The sequence below is a fragment of the Tetrao urogallus genome (assembly GCF_951394365.1).
Source record: "Tetrao urogallus genome assembly, chromosome: 6".
Taxonomy (NCBI): Eukaryota; Metazoa; Chordata; class Aves; order Galliformes; family Phasianidae; genus Tetrao; species Tetrao urogallus.
The window spans coordinates 16,175,860-16,194,106 of NC_136819.1; the positions used below are offsets into that span (position 1 = coordinate 16,175,860).

The window sequence follows — 18,247 nt, forward strand, 5'->3', positions numbered from 1 at the left end:
TAACTACTTGTTGTTCTGCACAAACTAACCCAGACATTTAATTCTGTTAAAGCTAATGGCATTGCAAAGTGACCTGAAGCTTTAGTTTCAAATGCTCTCATTTTTGGCTGCTATCACAAAAGCTAGAGGAGAATTACGGGCTTGATCAAAGTTGATGTACTTGCAGTCATGCACAGTGATCCTCTAAACACACAAGTACATACCATACTTGTGGGAAGGATAGTGAACTTTTTTCTTAATTTCCCTTTGATCTTTAAAATTGCTTGTCAGCATAGCTACCTAGTAGCATTTTATGAGGTGGTGCAGTGGTAACAATGACCAATCAGTTGTTTTAGCTCAGCTCCTGCAACAGGAAAGTAATAAGGGTTGCCAGTGTGATGCTGCAGGCCAACGCTTGCCCTTGACCTTTTTTACTCACCATGAAGCTGTGCCACCACAGTGATGCTGCAGAACCCTGCACAGTGCTGCAACTTACATACTCCTTGAGAGCAAGGGAATTTTCAAACAAAGAGCAAAGTTCAGGCAATAAAACTGTCACACTCATGTATCAATTGTCCCTCAGTAGAGCTACTGCCATTTCCTATAGATCTGGCAGTCCTTCACTCTCACTGTTGAAAGTTTACATATAAAAAATAATGGATAATGAAACCATGGTTAAAGAATGAGTTATTTACAATGTAGGAGCAAATCCCACAGCACTTTGAATTTCCTGCATGAATACCTACTAAGAGTCCCACATGTTGTGTGCCTGCTTTGCAGGATGTTCCAGGTCTGAGCTTTGGCAGAACGTGACAGATATATTGCAACTTTGATTGAGTGCAGATCTCATCTTTCAAAATCAACGCCCGAAACCTCTAATGCTGCAGATTAAGCAGAGGGAATATTTCATAAAAGTTCCAAATGAGCTGACAAGATTCTCCAGTGTTAAAAATCTTAAAAAAAAAAAAAAAAAAACCCACACACAACCCTTCATAAAATTTCTGTTACTGAAAGTGATGGTAGGTTTCATTATCAAACCTTTATCTCTGGGTTCTCCATACAAAGATCACAGAGGGCAGCTTGATGCAAAGAGCAAAGAATGGGCGCGTGTGATACTCGCTGACTGAATCCCAAAACTCACTTCCTAAAACACCAAGGCATTTTGGTATTTCTTTTTGCAGGTATTGATCCATCCATCCCAGAGAGTAACAACATCCATCCCCAGTCTGTAGCAAACTCAGGGCAGAGGGATAAAACTTCACCAAAGAGCAAATCAGAAATAAATCCACAGAAAAAGAAGTGTGCAAGTGGGAAAATAGCAACATGTCCTCAGTGTACAGTAACACATCCACAGAAAATGAGAACAACTAAATCAACTCCCATATGGAGAATGTTTTATAGAAATTAGATTATTAAAGCTGCTTGTGCAATGAAATCTTATTTTTTCCTTCATTGCATATTCATATTGCTTGCAGTTACCAACCAATTAATAGAATCGAAAAGCTTCATTCCCTTTCCCCATCCTTCCCTTTTCCAAATCAGCACTTACCTTGCACTCCAAGGCAACTTAATTTCCAAGACTTTTGCAAATTTCCAAAACATAAACTCCAAGAAACATAATTTCCCCCACTGAACGTAATGATTTTCCAAAAAAAGCAACAAAACAAGTATACAATAAACCACGAGGCAGACAAACTCTCAGAGGACAGAATCAAAGCAACCTGCAAACACAGCACATGATGCTATCATTACTTTCCTGCCTGTTTCTGCAAGGCCAGTCCCTCCTGATGGCTGCTTGGACCACAGCTGTTGAGGAAATGAAGGTAGGTGGATAACTTCATCAGCAATGGCCTATTGACTGCTGCTTCCCAGCCCAATTCTTTAGGTTTTCTCAGACGACAATTATAACCATCCTGTCTTACCACTGACTAAAGTGTATATTTTCATAAGCAATCTCCAGCTCTGACATCTGAAACACAGCAGCTTCAAACATGAGTATCTAGGTATACAAAGCATTTATTTGCTGCCAGGTATCTGCTAGTTACCACTAACATTGCTATTTATCATATTATAGCAGTATCCACAGTATGTAACTGAGATCATGACCCCACGAAGAAAAGCCTTGCAAGTAACTCATAAAAAGACTCCGCCTGCCCCTGGGTAACGCATAAAGCAAACAACTGAGATTGAAGAGATGGCAAATTTCTGCAGCTATTTTTACTAAGAGACCACAGCTAATCTCAAAACACAGTTGTATTTTTGAAGCCTTGGTCCAGTGGATCAGCCACAAAGCCACTGAATTCCTGTAATCTGTAAATTGCTGCCACTGCATCTCCAGGTGGTACAAAGAGCGAGGATGCCCCCTGTAATCCCACAGATTGGAGTCAGGTGAACACAAGATCCCCCACAAGGCTTCTCAACCACTAAAAGCAGCTGGCAGTAGCTCAGCTAGCTGCTACTTTTAAACAAGCAGTACTTGTAAGACTAAAGCAGAGGCTAATATATTAATATATTAATATATAATTTCAGAGGTGCCCCTTGGAAATGATATGTATTTTGTTGATGAAGGAAAGGGAAACAGTATACAAGGGGTGAGAGCCACAGTTGCAGCTTTTAAAAATGTGGATACACGTATTTGTCTCTGCTTGCTGAACGTGAAAGAATAAGAGCTGCTTTCTGCAGAGGAAAAAGGCAGGATGCCTCTGTCCTCAGACTTTCTCAAGAGAAGGGAAAAGCTGAACAACATCTACTGTCTCCTCTCTAGTCTCCCATTCTCCTGGAACATGCAGTCCTGATAGTACATTCCCCCATATTTTTCCCAAATATTTGAGAAGTGGTGTGTCTGTTTAGATGGTGGGCAGAAAAGAAGCATGACAGTTCATTGAACGGTGAACTTACCTTAGCTTGCAGGCAGTTGCTGACGACTTGTTGCAAATGTTTTCTGTTATTTACCTAATTTGCTATTTCACTAGTCACGTTCATGCTGCAAAAAGTGTTGTGTTATGCTTACTATCTCACCAGAAAGAGAAGTATGTGGGGAAAGAGCCCCCTGCACCTCACTGGGTTGCAAGGGAGCTTCAACTGGGGAAGACAACATAGAATGTAGGCTGCTGGAGATGAGAATCAGGTTTTCCTAAAGTCTAAAGCAGACTGGCTAAAGGTACTTTACTGAAAATAATCCAGTCATCTAAAAATAGCTCTGTTTCTATCCCCAAATCATTACTTTTTTTTTTGTAATCAATAATATGCATGTCCTTAAAACCATCACTGCTAAATAAAACTTGAGGTCACAGCAATTTTGCCAAGGTTTATGATATTCCCAGGGATGTGCAGGCATTAATACAGAGATTAAGTTTCAACTCAGATGCTTTCTTTCCTAGCTCCTGGAAAGCACCCAAAGTCCTCAAAGAATATCTTAAGATAGACTTCACAGCAACCTTATTTGCTGAAAGGCTTTCAGGCTGCCTACACACAAGAAGCAGTAGAAGTGCTTTCTAAAGAAACCAACTTGCATTGGAAAATAAATGCTTTCCCCACGCAGAAAAAACAAGTGTAAAAGCAAGCAGTGTTGCTCTGGGCACTGAAATATGGACACAAAGAGATTCAGATAGACCAAGTGAGAGCAGCAGTTCTCTGTGTGTGTCAGTATAATGTAATGCAACAGGACCCTGATCTCTTATTAAGGGCTGTAAGCACTACTGTAATACAAAGAGATCACCTGTTGACAAACACCTGTGTCTTTAAAACAAGTACCTGACATGAATATACAAAATAGTTTGCAATTTTATCTATTGTAAAAGATCTGCTGCAAAAAGCAGGTTGTATTTATATATCAGACACAGAAATTCTCTAATTGCAAAATAAATAAAAAAAAAAAAAAGAAAAAAAAAAAGAAAAAAGAAATGGCTGAAAGATGAAGAAGCAAACAAAAGAGAACAATAGTGAGGAAAGGAAAAAGGAAAAAGAAACTAATAAAAACAGATTAAGAGGAATGGTGCCCCTCTACATCTTCTGTTTGAAAGGACACTGTCCACCAAACAGTAGGTTCCAGACACTCCATCAGCAGCACTTCCAGTTTTGGGGTCATTTGTGTTATGGCTCAGTCCTATACAGGATGGTGCCACTTGGTCCAGATCCAAGAAAGCACTTGGACTAATGTTCAGTTTTCAGTTTGCAAGCAGTTCCACTGAAGTCAAACTTCTCGCGACTTTAAAAGGTGAGCACTTACCTAACCTCGCTGTTGGATGAGTAGCAGGGAATAATACTGCTAATTACAAATTCCTAAATATCTCCATTCAGGTTGCAAAGGTATTTTTAAACACTTAATTAGGAGCAAGGGCTTTAAACAAGAAAGAATTAGTTTGGATCTGTTTTCTTACAGTAATTAAATCATCAGCAAAACCCCTGCTCAAGCTGCTTTTTTCCTATGTTTTCAGCCATCTTTTCACTGTCAAGAGAGCCTGAAGCCTTTCAGAAGGTGTTAAAAAAAAAAAAAAAGTAATAATAATTATCTATCCTAAGGCTTAAAATAAAAGCATGAGTAGTGTCAAATATTCATGTGCTCTGCACCTTCAGGTCTCTCATTTCCACTCTCCCATGATAACTTTACTGGACTGCCATCCTCTCGTTCTGGAGGACTCTTACTGCAGTAGGGTAAGAGCAATTTGAGAATTGGATGCAATGTGGACTGCAGCAAAGAAATCCAAACTCTGGATGAAGGAAATCTGCTCCCCTTTCACTACATCCCTCATACTTATATTGGCCCCTCACTCTGCAGTCTCTGGTTTTCATCTCTCTTAACATATAAGAACTTCTCCGTATTATAAGCAGTTCCTTAAGTAGTCCTGGGAGCAGATCAGTCTTCTGCTAGCTCAGCTAGAGCTGAATTGGAGGGAATGCACTTCAGCTCACGAAACAGCTTCTGCTATAAGCTTATGGGAACCAATTCCTGAGATTGCATATCTGATACAAAAGCCCTTTCATAAAGATTTTTATCTAACACGTTTAAACAGATCTCTTCATTCATCCTTGAATCAAGAATAAAAGCAATCTGATAAAAAATATATAGGCAATATGCCAAAGCAGAAGCAATAATTCACTGGCCTTGAAATATAGTTCTTTTACTGGAAATATTACCGAGAGAAGGAGCGTGTGTCATCACAAAAGAAAGTCAGGTTTTAAGACACTTTTCAGAACAGGCTCCGTGTTTTGTTCTTTATTATCGATTCATAAATCTAGAATTTCTTGGCTGCCAGGAGATGGGCAAAGATCATTGAATGACGACCTTATAAAATCAGCGTGACTTAGAAAACGAACAAAGATCAGAAATAATTTATTTCCACAGTACCACAGGCATTCCAAGCTGTTCCCCTTTAGCAACAGACGGTAGAAAGCTAAAACTAAAACCCAGAAACAGCCATATATGAAACACCCTCAATCTTTCCGTCCTTGCCTTTGTTTCAATGAACCAACCAACATCCTACAGCCTGTCCTTAATAGACATTTCATCTTATTTGCTGCCCATTTTCAAACTATAGCCACAACGATTCTGACCTTACCCCTGAGAAAGTTTATGGCAGTTACTTTTACCAAGTAAGCAAGCGGTCACCTTTTGGACAGAATTCAAGCATCAAAAATTTTAATTCCAAAAAAAACCAATATAACCATTCATGAATAACTGGAAATAGCCTGGTAGAATGGCAGTATAGCTATATTACATTGGCTGTAGCAAACGTCATTACTGCTCTGAAGACAATTTTGCTTTAAGGGGCATTATGTTGACTTGATGCGGATGTCCAAAGCCAAAGTTTGAGTCCCAGACTGTGCTTGCACTGTGGGCTGTGCCCTCGTGTGATTTATGTTAACCAATGATAGGCTGTAAAAAATTGGAATTCAAAAATGAAAACTGTTCCTGTCCCTCACTGAGTGCTCTGGGAGAGTGGATTCTTGCTCCTCCTTTACCCCTATTACTGCGTTTAATTGGCACATAAAAAACACGCTTACTTAAAGTTGAGAGTGTGGAGTGTCTCATAGGGTCTGTATGCCTGGGAACTGTCACAACAAGATTGGTATCCAAACCAAAACATACTTGCATTACAATTGATGCAATCAAAACTCAACAAGAGACCAAGCATTATCTGCATGAAGGGCAAGAAGGATGTCATATCACAGAGATATATTGCAAAAACTTTTCTTGACAATACAAAAGGAAGTGCAGAACCTTGCTAAAGCCCTAAGTCAAATAAGCTAGACCATGATGTTCAGATGTTTTTCTGAATTTCACTCTGCATAACAGAAATGGCCATGTAACGTTTTTGGAGAATATAGATTTTTAGACCAAACTAAAACACACTTTCGCTTTTTTTTTTTTTTTTTTTTTTTGATAGTAAAATGAGTTCTGAGATTATAAAAAATAGAATTTGTTTTCACTCAATATTTACTCCACAGAAATGGAGAAAACTCCATGACAAGGGTTGGCTGCCATTAAAACATTTGCAGCAATGCAGATTCACTGCTTTCCCATGTTGTGGTTTGTAAAATGAATTAAAAAAAAAAAAAAATCCTAGAGAGCAAATACTACAACTTATCATCAGAACAAGGGAAAATATGATTGAAGTGTAAGAACTGAATGATGAAGTAGCATTTTTAAACACTATTATCTACAGATTTTTTTTTCCCCCTAACTCAAAGTCCCTCTTTACAAGGTCATGTATGATTGAGAAGCAGCTTGTGTTCTGACACAGAACAAATGACAGTCCAGGGAATCCATTCTCACAATGGCTGTCAGATCAAATCTGCACAATTCTCTTTTACATTGTTTATCCTTCTAACAACTAGTATAAGCTCAGTCAAGGGCCTTAATAAAGAGATGGTGTTCAGATCACCGGTCATAAAACTGAAAGTTTGTTAGCTACTTCAGCAACAATGCATGAGAGAGTGAAGAATTTATTGCTGCTGCAATCCATTAGAGAATATCATAGAAACACAGAATCATTTGAGTTGGAAGGGACCCTTAAAGGCCATCTGATCCAACTCCCCTGCAATGAACAGGCACACCTACACTAGGTCAGGTGCTCAGTGTCCCTCCAGCCCGACCTTGAGAGTCACCAGCGATGGGGCACTCACCACCTACCTCACTGGGCAACCTGTGCCAGTGTGTCATTGCCCTTATTGAATAAAACTTCCTCCATAGATCCAGTCCAAATTTCCTCTCTTTTAGTTTGAAACCAAGGAGACGGAGCTTCAGAGCAGCTCTCAGTAAGCGCAACTTACTGACTTCAATCAAGTCAAGGAGATTTTCATCTGCTGAAGAACTGGTCTGACCTGTATAATAAAGACTGCTGGGCACAATAAAAGCTCAAGGGCTGAAGCACTCTGAAATCCAAGCATCTAGATGTACGCATGAGGTAAAATTCTAACCCCAAAATTTCTGCAGATCTCCATGGATGTCAGCATGGCAGGAACTTTCCCAGTGGCAGACTGTAGGATAACCCATTGGCATCACTTGCAGCTACACTGATTTATTCCAGTTTAGGTCCTGTCCTTAAACTTAGGAGGTTGTGGAGTACACATTTGTGACCCAATCCATTATCGTGGCATGTAGAAATGATAGGAATAAAAGCAGCATAAATGAAGATATTATCATTTAAATAAAATGGAGGGTGTTATTCTTTATGTTTGTTTCAGTTATCATTCATTTCTTACCTCACAGATACGAGCAAGCTATTGTTCAACTTCAGCTCTCTCAGATTAGGTAAATAGGCACCTACGGGATCAGAATAAAGAATCATCTTGCACACCTGGTGGTAGGATATAAGAAACTTCTGACAATTACAAGTTGAAGCATCTTATTTTACCTACATTTCTCATTTGTTCCTGTCACATCTGTGCCGGACCCCTTCTAAGAAAATTAATGAAGTTATTTCACTTAGAAAATATTACATCCTTTGCATTTCTGCAACATATACGTAGTGTCTGCTTGACAGACTAATTATACTTTTGAAAACCCCCTCTGACAACTCTGATAGAGCACGTTTCCAAAAAGACAACAAAACCTGGCTTCATGGCGACTGCTTTCTTTGTTCTGATTGATAATCCATATTGACTATCAACTGAGTGATAACTCAAACAGCTGAAGATCAAGACGACGTTAGATCATAGCAGTCCATGGATATAAGCCCCTGGCACAGGAAACATTTGCTACTGACAACAGCAAACTTGCCCATTCCCACCAGCAGATTTTACCCATGGCAAGAATCCTCAAGTATGATGTATCACCATGGAGAGGTAGCATGAATTTTAGGCAGACTGGATCACTAAGGCCAAGACACTAAAACCTGTTCTCAACAGTAATCTCTTTGGCAAAGGATAATTTAGCATGACATTCTAGCTATCCAGCTCTTTGCAAAGGATCAAAAAAGGAATTTGAATTTATTTTAAAAAAAAAAAAAAAAAAAAAAAAAAAAAAAAAAAAAAAAAAAAAAAGGGAGTGGAATCTTACAAGCAAACAAAGAAAACCATGCTGTTTATTCCATTTCCCCAAATAGTGTTTATGGCAAAAACATTTTAATAAATCACGTTTCAGAAGAAGCATTATCTTCATCTAATGCTGTTTGGGAGTGATTATAATCCACATATTGAATTTCATGCTATACTGCAAATCTTTAATGTCATTTGTTTGTAAAGCTCTTTAGAAAATACAAAAAGCTCATTGTGCATTTCTTTTAGTCTTATTTTTAATAATTTTCCATAACACATAAGAATTATAGCACAAATTACAAACACACCATCCTCATCCTGCAAGGCACACATTTTCATGTCAAATTTTATAAAATATAGCAAAAAAACCCCCAAACTTCAGAGTCCCAACAGGGGAGATACCACTATCTCAGTTAATTATTCACAGCAGTCATAAGTGCTACTGAGCAAAGACTTCTGCAGACATAAAATCCATGTGCTAAGAAAGACCCCAAGGGGAAAAAAACAAACAGCAAAATGTAGATGATTAAAAAAAATACTATTTTGTTCCTGATAAGAAACCTGAGGCATTAAGAAGCAAACAGGCTTTAAAAGTCAAAGTCTGAGAAGAAGATGAATTGAAGAGAAATGAGTCTTGTTCAAAAGAAAACTTTCTACTGAACACATTTGGGGTTGGTTCAGGAAAAATATGCTATTAAAGGATTCAAGGAGGCCATGGGGTGTGGCAGCCAGTGTTACAGGCTGAAGACATAATTTTCACATCTGGTTATTTCATTACTGTAACACAATCCCCCATCTCGAACATTTTGTTGTATTTTGGCACCATCGACCCCTGGGCTCTGTAGTAAGTTAAAAAGAAGCGAATGCTACGTGCAGTAGTGTGATAATCTGCCTGGAGGATTTTAATGAAGTATTTCTCTAAAAAGCTTATGATCACAGTTCTGGTCTGATTGAGAACTGAGAGCAGCATGCAGCGTTCTCTCTTCTGTCTTTGACTCCCTTTTACTAAGTAGCCTTTTTGTAGAATCATAGGTTGGAAAAGATCACTAAGATCATCTCGCCCAACCATCAACCCATCCCCACCATGGCCACTGACCCATGAGTCTCAGGGCCATTCCTTGCAACAGTGCATGAGTGTTAAATTCTTCTGCTGTCCTACTCCAGTGGAACAAAAAAGCTAAATTAATAATAGAAAGAAATAAAAACGTAAGGTAGGTGCTTATACCTGATTTTTTTTTACTAAACTTTAAATCAAAATAGGACCCAGGATGAAAATATTTTCATGTAAATGTTAGTTTGGCCCTCCAAAGCAATGTGCATTTGTAGGGAAAAGCCTGACTATGCTATAAAATGAGCATTCCCCTGCAAGCACCTACTTTGGAGCTGCTTGCTTTAAAGAAACAGGCTGCATTTTTCAGATTACTAGCTCCATTTCTGGATAAAAAAAGATACATATACACCAGTACAGGTTGGGGGATGACCTGCTGGAGGGGAGCTCTGCGGAAAGGGACCTGGGTGTCCTGGTGGATGACAGGTTGGCCATGAGCCAGCAGTGTGCCCTTGTAGCCAAAAAGGCCAATGGCTTACTGGGGTGCATTAAAAAGAGCGTGTCCAGCAGGTCGAGGGAGGTGATCCTCCCCCTCTACTCTGCCCTGGTGAGGCCTCATCTGGAGTACTGCGTCCAGTTCTGGGCTCCCCAGTACAAAAAAGACAAGGATCTCTTGGAAAGAGTCCAGCGGAGGGCCACGAAGATGGTGAAGGGCCTGGAGCATCTCTCCTATGAGGAAAGGCTGAGTGAACTGGGTCTGTTCAGCCTTGAGAAGAGAAGACTGAGAGGGGACCTGATCCAGGTCTATAAATATCTGAGGTGTGGGGGGCAGAATGGCGAGGCCGGACTCTTTTCAGTGGTGAGTGGAGACAGGACAAGGGGAAACGGCTGGAAACTGCAGCATAGGAAGTTCCGCACAAACATGCGCAAGAACTTCTTTACAGTGAGGGTGACGGAGCACTGGAACAGGCTGCCCAGGGAGGTGGTGGAGTCTCCTTCTCTGGAGATGTTCAAGACCTGCCTGGATGCCTACCTGTGCGACCTGGTGTAGGGAACCTGCTTTGGCAGGGGGGTTGGACTCGATGATCTCTGGAGGTCCCTTCCAACCCCTACAATTCTGTGATTCTGTGATTCAGCTACATTGCCTTAAGTGCTGAACTTCATGAGCAGAGTAGCAATGCGGGTCTCATTCTGAGCTGCCTTGGTATAGCAGATGACGTTTACATAACTCACTACCACTAAAGAGAAAGCAGGCAAGGTGCTGGCTTTATTATATTCTAAAAGCCACAGTATCTGTATTAATTACATTTGTTGTTTATATAGTAATGCAGTATCTGCAGACAAACCCAAGCTAGCTGTCATCTAGCTACCCGAGGTCATATCTCACAAAAAGACAGAGTTTAACATAAATCCCCTGCTGAAGTATTTCTAATTGCTGGAGAGGTTGCCCAAGACCTGCTGCACTCCTTGCTGCTATATCTTCTCAGTGAAGCTTGTTCATACCAGCTAAATTACCAGGCTGTTCAGAGAGGTGCTGGATGTCCCTGGAGACACGCGAGGTCAGGCCGGAGGGGCTGTGAGCACCTGATCTATCCTAAGTGTCCCTGTTCATTGCATGAAAGTTGGATCAGATGGCCTTCAGAAGTCCCTTCCAACTCAAACCATTCTATGATTCTATGAATTAAAAGCAGGTTAGGAAGGCACGTGTTGGAGAGCAAATGTCTTTTGCCTTTGCTTCTTACAAAGAAATACTGACAAACAGAGCAGAAGCAAACAGATCAACCGGTATGAAAAACAACATATGCCTATTGCTGAACCTTTGGCAGAGCTTTTCCTTGATAAAACGCTTTCTGCCGAGCAGCAGTGCAGTGCTGCAAAGTCCCCATGCAGCAAACAGCTGCCTCACCAAAGAGAAGCAACAGTCTCCAGACACATAATCAACTTAGACTGGCTGCCAGAAGGCAACAATTGAATAAGAACCAGAGAAGAGCATTGTGGGTAACTTGATTTGTAGCTATTAAAATCACTTAGAAATAAGAGAACTATGTAGTGTCTTAAATGACTATATCCAACCATTACTTTCAGCAGGGATTTCTACAAACCGGTCATCAAAATGGTCCCAGATCTGTCAGCAATCAAAACTGAAGGGATAAGCTAATAAAAAGGAAATAGTCCATCTGCTCAAATATAAACTGAAGCCTACACACAGTAATAGAGAACAAAAGTAAATCCAAATTCCGCAGAGCTGGATATAAGACTTGCCAGTGAGGTTCAGTGCTTTGCCTGTCATTCAGCAAGGTTCAGTGAGAACAAACAGCTACAGATTTCAGCAGCTATCCTGCATCCCACAAAGATACTCAAACTCAAGTTCTGGCACGAAGCTTTTCATTATTCTAATACCGATCACAGGAAAACATTTTAACATTGGTCTTTTAGTGTTTAAGCCTCCACCCTGTCCCTAAGAAATACAACTATTCCTTCCCCCTGTATAACACCTCTGTGTAAAGGCTGTCCTGACAAACTGGGAAAGGGTGAAACGCAGTGCTTCCAAGTTCAGCCCAAAGTAGAACATTAATAAAAAAACCCTCAAAGTGTTTAAAACCACTCTGGAAATTTTGCTAAGAAGATGCAGGATCTCAGTGCTTGTGATATACTCACAACCTCTCCAGATATTTCTATTGCTCATCACAGTAGAAAAGCTTTTCCTTCTGTCAGGCTCGAACTTCCCTCATTGCGGTTGGTCTGTTCCTTACTCCACTCACTCCACTTATCTAGCTCCCTGTGAACAGGAACCAGTTTGGCAGTGCACTGATTCAGGGGAGACAGCTGGCACGTAGTCAGCCTTGCTTACACCACTCATACTGAAGGTGCAAACTGTCCTGTCATACCCCTTGATGTTTCATTACTCTCAAAAGCAGTGGGGATCTGCAGCTGCTGGTTTTTTACAGCCCCTAAAGTCCAACTCCTGGTTCAAAGTGGGACATAAGATGGAAATCATTTGCAATGTGGGAACAGAGCTCTGCATTTTGTAAAAGCTGCAAAAGGAAGCAGAAGTAAAGGGATTTATTCCTGTAATGGGAAGGAAAGGGAAGTGCAGAGGAAATGTGAGAAAAGAGAGATTTAAATTAACTTGTAAATTAACTTGTTCTGCTCTAACAACACTTCACAAATCCTACAAGATTAAGTGCAGCATTTCTGTGTGAGCATGTGAGGAATAAAGGACAGTGAGGTAAAGTTCAAAAGAGGAAATGGAAGGGACTACACGTTTAAGATAATACCACAATACAGAAGTTACAGATAAGGTAAGACTTTTTGCTAGCTTGTCATAGCTAATGCATAATGGCATGGGAATGGGAACACTGCTCTGGAGCACTGGTAGAAATGGTGTAATAAGATTTTCTTATCAACCAGAGGAAACAAGACTGAATAGATTATATACTCTGAAAGAAACAGATGCAATTTGACTTAAATTACCAAAATGTCTATCAAAAATAAACCTGTCTGCAAAATAAACTGAATAATCGATACACATCATAGAATCACAGAATCATTCAGGTTGGTAAAGATTTCTAAAATCATCCAACTGCCCACCTACCACCAATGTTGCCCACTAAATCATATTCCTTACTACCACATCTGCATGTTTATTGAGCACCTACAGGGACAGTGACTCCACCACCTCCCTGGGCAGCCTGTGCCAGTGTAATCCTTTGGAGAATTATTTCCTAACACCCAGCCTGAACCTTCCCTAGTGGAACTTGAGGCCATCCATAAAATGGCTGTGAAGTTCAAAACAAAAGCCCCCTTCATGTACTTCCTTTAACTATTCTTGATATCAGAAGGCCCAAAGATATTGGACTGGCTATTACATTATTGTCACTTGCACACCTTGGTGCTCTGCACGGGAACTGCTTGTCTGAAAATACCAGCACCAGCTTTTGGGGGTGCAACTCCCTTTGGTACATAAAATATTGCCCTGCAATAGTTAGCTTCAGTGAAGACAAAGATGGACTTGGCTGTGACAGGAGCACACAGCTTGCTTTCAGAAATGCCTTCCAGCACTGGAAGCAAGGAACGTTGCACACTCTCAGTGTTGACACTGCTATTGAAGAAATTCCTCCACTACTTCCTTACTTCTCTTGAGCAGAGATGATGACACAGAGGTGAATTACAAGCATTCAGAGCCTGCTGGGGCTCATCAAGTGATGCATATCTAGAGGAGCTTCCTCAAGCGCATTCTCTAGCACAGCTTGATGAGGCAGCACAGGAAGCAAACGCAGGAGACTGGCAGCATTGGCAGCCTGATACCACTAGCGATTTCCCAGCCACAGGGGAATCTTTCAGCGGAGACAAACTGAACTTTGGCTACTCTGTCTCACTACAATAGCATCAAATACTCTAGAGGGCAACTTAATCAGTAAATGCTCCTTTAAGTCCTTGAGGCATGTCATGAGGAATCTTTCAAATTAATTTGGCATTAGACAGAAGTCATAGATTGGTTTAGGTTGGGGGGGCCTTAATGATCATCGAGCTGTATCCTTCTGCCATTGGCAGGGCTGCCAGCCACCAGATCAGGCTTCCCAGGGCATCACCCAACCTGGCTTTCAATTCCTCCAGGGATGGGGCATCCACAGCTTCTCTGGGCAATCTGTTCCAGCGCCTCACCAGTACTTCTCTTTGTCCTATCACTTATCATATCATGTAAAAAGTCAGCCACCCTCCTGCTTGTAGCCTCCCTTCAAGTACTGGAAGGCCACAGTGAGGTCTACTTGGAGCCTTCCCTTCCCCGAGCTAAACAAGCCCAGCTCCATCAACCTTTCTTCATAGGAGAGGTGCTCCAGCCCTTTGAGCATCTTTATAGCCCTAAATGGTGTCACCTATCCATTGCTGTAGTGTTCAGTCTTAGAGTCTCACAGAAGAAAACAGTAATCAAGAAATGAGAGATACCAGGAGGAATATGTTTCAAGAGCTCTCAAGCACAGTAGTGCTTTACATTTACATACAACTTCCAATTCCCCAGTCCTGATAAAATACAATGAGGGAAAATTTGAGAAAGAATTGTTTTCTTACCAAAGTTCCCCAAGCTGCTCTCTCTTGTATCTACTCGCATCTCCAGGGCCTTTACTTGCTGCAGATCATCCATCCCTGTCAAAGCTTTCTGTAAAAATAAGCAGGGATATATATATATTCTCACACAATGAGCCAGATGATACAGGAACAAAAAGGTGTAGAAAGGTTTTCAACCAGTGCTATGTCAGCACGTAGTTCAGGTCAAAACAGCTAGACATATGATAACATTAAAATAAATCCAGTATTCAAAGAGCTTTTTTTCTAGCAGCTCTGAATTATTTCAGCTTCACGTAACTTCTACAGTGCTCACAAAGTCAAGGCGGGGCACTACATTCAAGTTGCAAATCAGCAAAAGATTACATGCCAATTAACTTCATTTAAACAACATGCCCACACTGTAAGATTTGTGTGATATTTTACTAATCCTCAGAAGATAAGAAACGGTACCCTTGGTGTCACCAGTGATCAAAAAGGTGCTAGATAGTAAAACTCAATAAAACACAGTGCTTAGCTTTTAAATCCAAAACTACCAAAAAGAAAACAAGATTTCAGCTCAAGACAATCATAATATGATTGCATTTCTCAAGGCACACAACACTAATTGCAAGAATTACAAATTTCTTAGACAAGAACTAATCAATGCCAAAGGAAGCCTCCAAAACCTTTCATTATTTCTGCAAAATCTCTGTAATGGGGTCAACCACTGTATTAAGCAAGGGTGTGTGTGTGTACAAGCAGCTATCACAGGTTCTTTCCTTAAATATCTAGAAATTGGCATTGATACATTCATGCAGATTTTGCTCTGCCTTTCACCACTCTATTTAACATGAAGGAACAAAGTCACTCAATGGCATCTATGTGTAGGAAATAAGCTTTCTTACAACTAGAAACTCAGAACACGCTTTAGTTTGTTTTCCTTTGGATGTTAACAATTATATAGGGGAAATGATTCATTAGAAGGGAATTTGTGTAGGACCACCTCTGTATAGGAGTTTTTGAGGGGAAAAATAACCACAAGAACATCTAGTTCATTTCTGTAGGGAAAAACAGCAGTGGCAACATTCTCACTCATTGAGTAGAATTCATACTGCTCACAATTGATCAGTTTCATTCACTCTAATGGCTCTACATTCTCTAACAAACAAGGGACCAAAACACTCTAAGTGGAACTGAGATGACAACTTACAAGGGCATCGTATCAAGACCAGGGTTGATGAAACAGCTGAGCATCACTCTTTAAAAAAAAAAAAGCCTCACACCCTGCGTAAGGCTTTGAGTTAGATTCCTCAGAAACAGAATTATCCAAAGTCTTCGCCTGCTTTCCAATCACCTTTCAGAAACTGTGCTTAAAATTATTGTTAATCTGATCTTTTAACTGATTTTAAGCTTCTGGCCTTCCTTGCCTTTACAGTAAGGCATGATAAACAAAGATCTAAGGCAAAAATACCCCAGACCTCAGCAGCATCCAGGAGTATGCTTTCTATCCCCAGACACAGACTGCAGAAGAACTGTTTTGCTCCTTCAAAGGCAGCAAGCATGCCTACTATGGACGGCTTTCTTCCCCAAATAAACATAAAGTCCTTTACTACAATCTGTATTTTGCAGTCATCCTTTTCAGCAGACAACACTATTTGTCATGTAGCATGAGAGCACGTGAGAAATGAGAGCTAGCTGACATCCTGGCACACATCCACACACTCAAATTGCTGGGTCTGGATGCAATCTCATTGTTATGAAAGGCAACTCCTTCTTACAAATACCTCCCTCGTCCATGTCAAAATAGCCTCAATAGCCCACTTTATTAAAAGACTGAATAGAAAGTGGTTCCAGAACAATAACCTTTGGGACATGCATTTTATCAGTAAAGCAGCAGAAGGCCCTGGCGCCATGCAGAGCCTTTGCCTTTCTCCATTGCTCCCTTCAAACTATCCTTCCTCTTGCCATATCCCAGACAGCCTCCTTTCACTACTCTGACCACAAGAGATGCACTTCTGCTCCTTGTCCTCCTCTTTCAGAATCAAAGAATAAAAGCCACACAAGGTTATATTTTCCTCTTCTAGATTTCCCTAGTCTTTCTCTTCCCATATGGGGCTACCAGACTTTGTTCTCCTTTTCCTCTTCCAGATCCACCATTTGTTCTTTTCCCCCGGCTGAGAGATGAGCCACTTAATTCACCAACATTTTGTGCTGCAACAAGCAGAGTTGTGGCCCCAGCACTGTATAAGGTTGTTAACTGCCACCTCTGGCTCTTTGAACTATAGATAGCTGCTTGAAGCATGTGTTAAACAAATGCACCAGACCCCATCTGTTCACAGTTCCCACTTCCCTATGCCACTTTTCCAACAATCACCAGGAAAAGCACACTTTTTCCTGCTGATGCTGAGGGAGTTCTTAGAGAGTTTGAAACTGACAGGCTGCGGAATGCAAAAGCCATCATACTATGTGAAAGTAACACAAAATGAGGATATGAGCTCATTACAAAGGCTCTAGAAGCACAAGGAGCCCAGGTGTGGCTGAGAGCTGGTTAGCAAGCAAAGGGTCAGGGCAGAAGAAGGTTCATAGGGAGGACAGCTGGGACACTCCTACTCCCTAGGCACCTTTCCTAGCATAGTGGTGCAGACGGAGGGGGTCTCAGAAGTCACAACCACAATTCTGGCACCAAGAAAGGAGGGAGTAAAGGAAGGACATGGAAGCATTTAAAATAAGAAGATAATAAGGACCTTCCTTTTACGTTGCTGTTTGATATCAATGCACAGGAACCTTCAGCAAGGTTTAAAAGGAGGGATACACAGAAGGAATTTGACTGCTGTTAGGCTGTTAAAAAAATCAAAGCGAAACACTGCCAAGGATGATCAGATTGGACAGAGGGACGTCTGGCGCCGTGTGAGTGACAAGCTGTGCTAAGGCACTATGCAGCCCTTCACTCCAAGGTTGTGCCAGCTCTAGGACAAGCTCCTGCCCTAGTTCAGGAGTGCCACTGTGGTGTCAAGTAATGGCTGGCTGCCCAAAACTCAAAAGGCTGTGCTGGCAGCCAGAGACGGGACTCCTGCCCGTGCCCCAGGAACGCTTACAGCCATGAAGGTGCTGTGCCATCTAGGGTTTCCTTCTGTTGTTTACAGCTGTAAAGCATACAAAAAGAGACCAAGGATCTCTTGGAGACAGAGCTGGATTTACATCAGAAAGATGACCTGAAAAAGCTAATTATAATTCCAGGTTGACTGCTGGTTTCCAGAGAGGATTCTGCCTGCCACCTACCCACTGAGGTGGGTACTGGTTAGATAGAGGAGGCAGATGTTTTCTGAAGAATCAAACAGCAAAATCTTTCTTGCACATGATGTTCAAGAACGTCGTCTGACAATCTTAAACCTTCTTTTTTGGAAGAATAAATTCCTATGGAAAAGCATTGCACAATTCCTTGAAGAATTAGTGATAAGTAAAACAAAGACAGCCGAAGTTCATTTTATGTTTTTACACCTCCTTTGAAAAAGAGTAAAACTATTTTTTCACGAGATCATGCAAAAAAACTATTGGCAGCTAGTTTAGCCAGTAGTTTAAGAAGCAACTCCATAACAGCTCAGAAAGCACTCCCATCATGCAAAACGTCTGGCCAACACCTAACTGAAGAGCATGTGCCCATCTGGAAAGCTTCTTGTCAGTCAGAAGAGAAAAGCC

The 18,247-nt window shown here is 41.0% G+C and overlaps 1 protein-coding gene across 1 annotated transcript in view; it reads right to left on the reverse strand.

Annotated features, from left to right (window-relative positions):
• LRRC56 (leucine rich repeat containing 56) overlaps positions 1–18,247 on the reverse strand; it is a gene marked incomplete at both ends in the record, with an annotated part of 52,616 nt that overhangs the window by 17,693 nt on the left and 16,676 nt on the right. The window contains 2 exons of the mRNA XM_079537414.1: positions 7,684–7,744; positions 14,576–14,663. Of these exons, the coding sequence (XP_079393540.1) occupies positions 7,684–7,744; positions 14,576–14,663 (149 nt within the window). The remainder of the gene's footprint in view (positions 1–7,683; positions 7,745–14,575; positions 14,664–18,247) is intronic.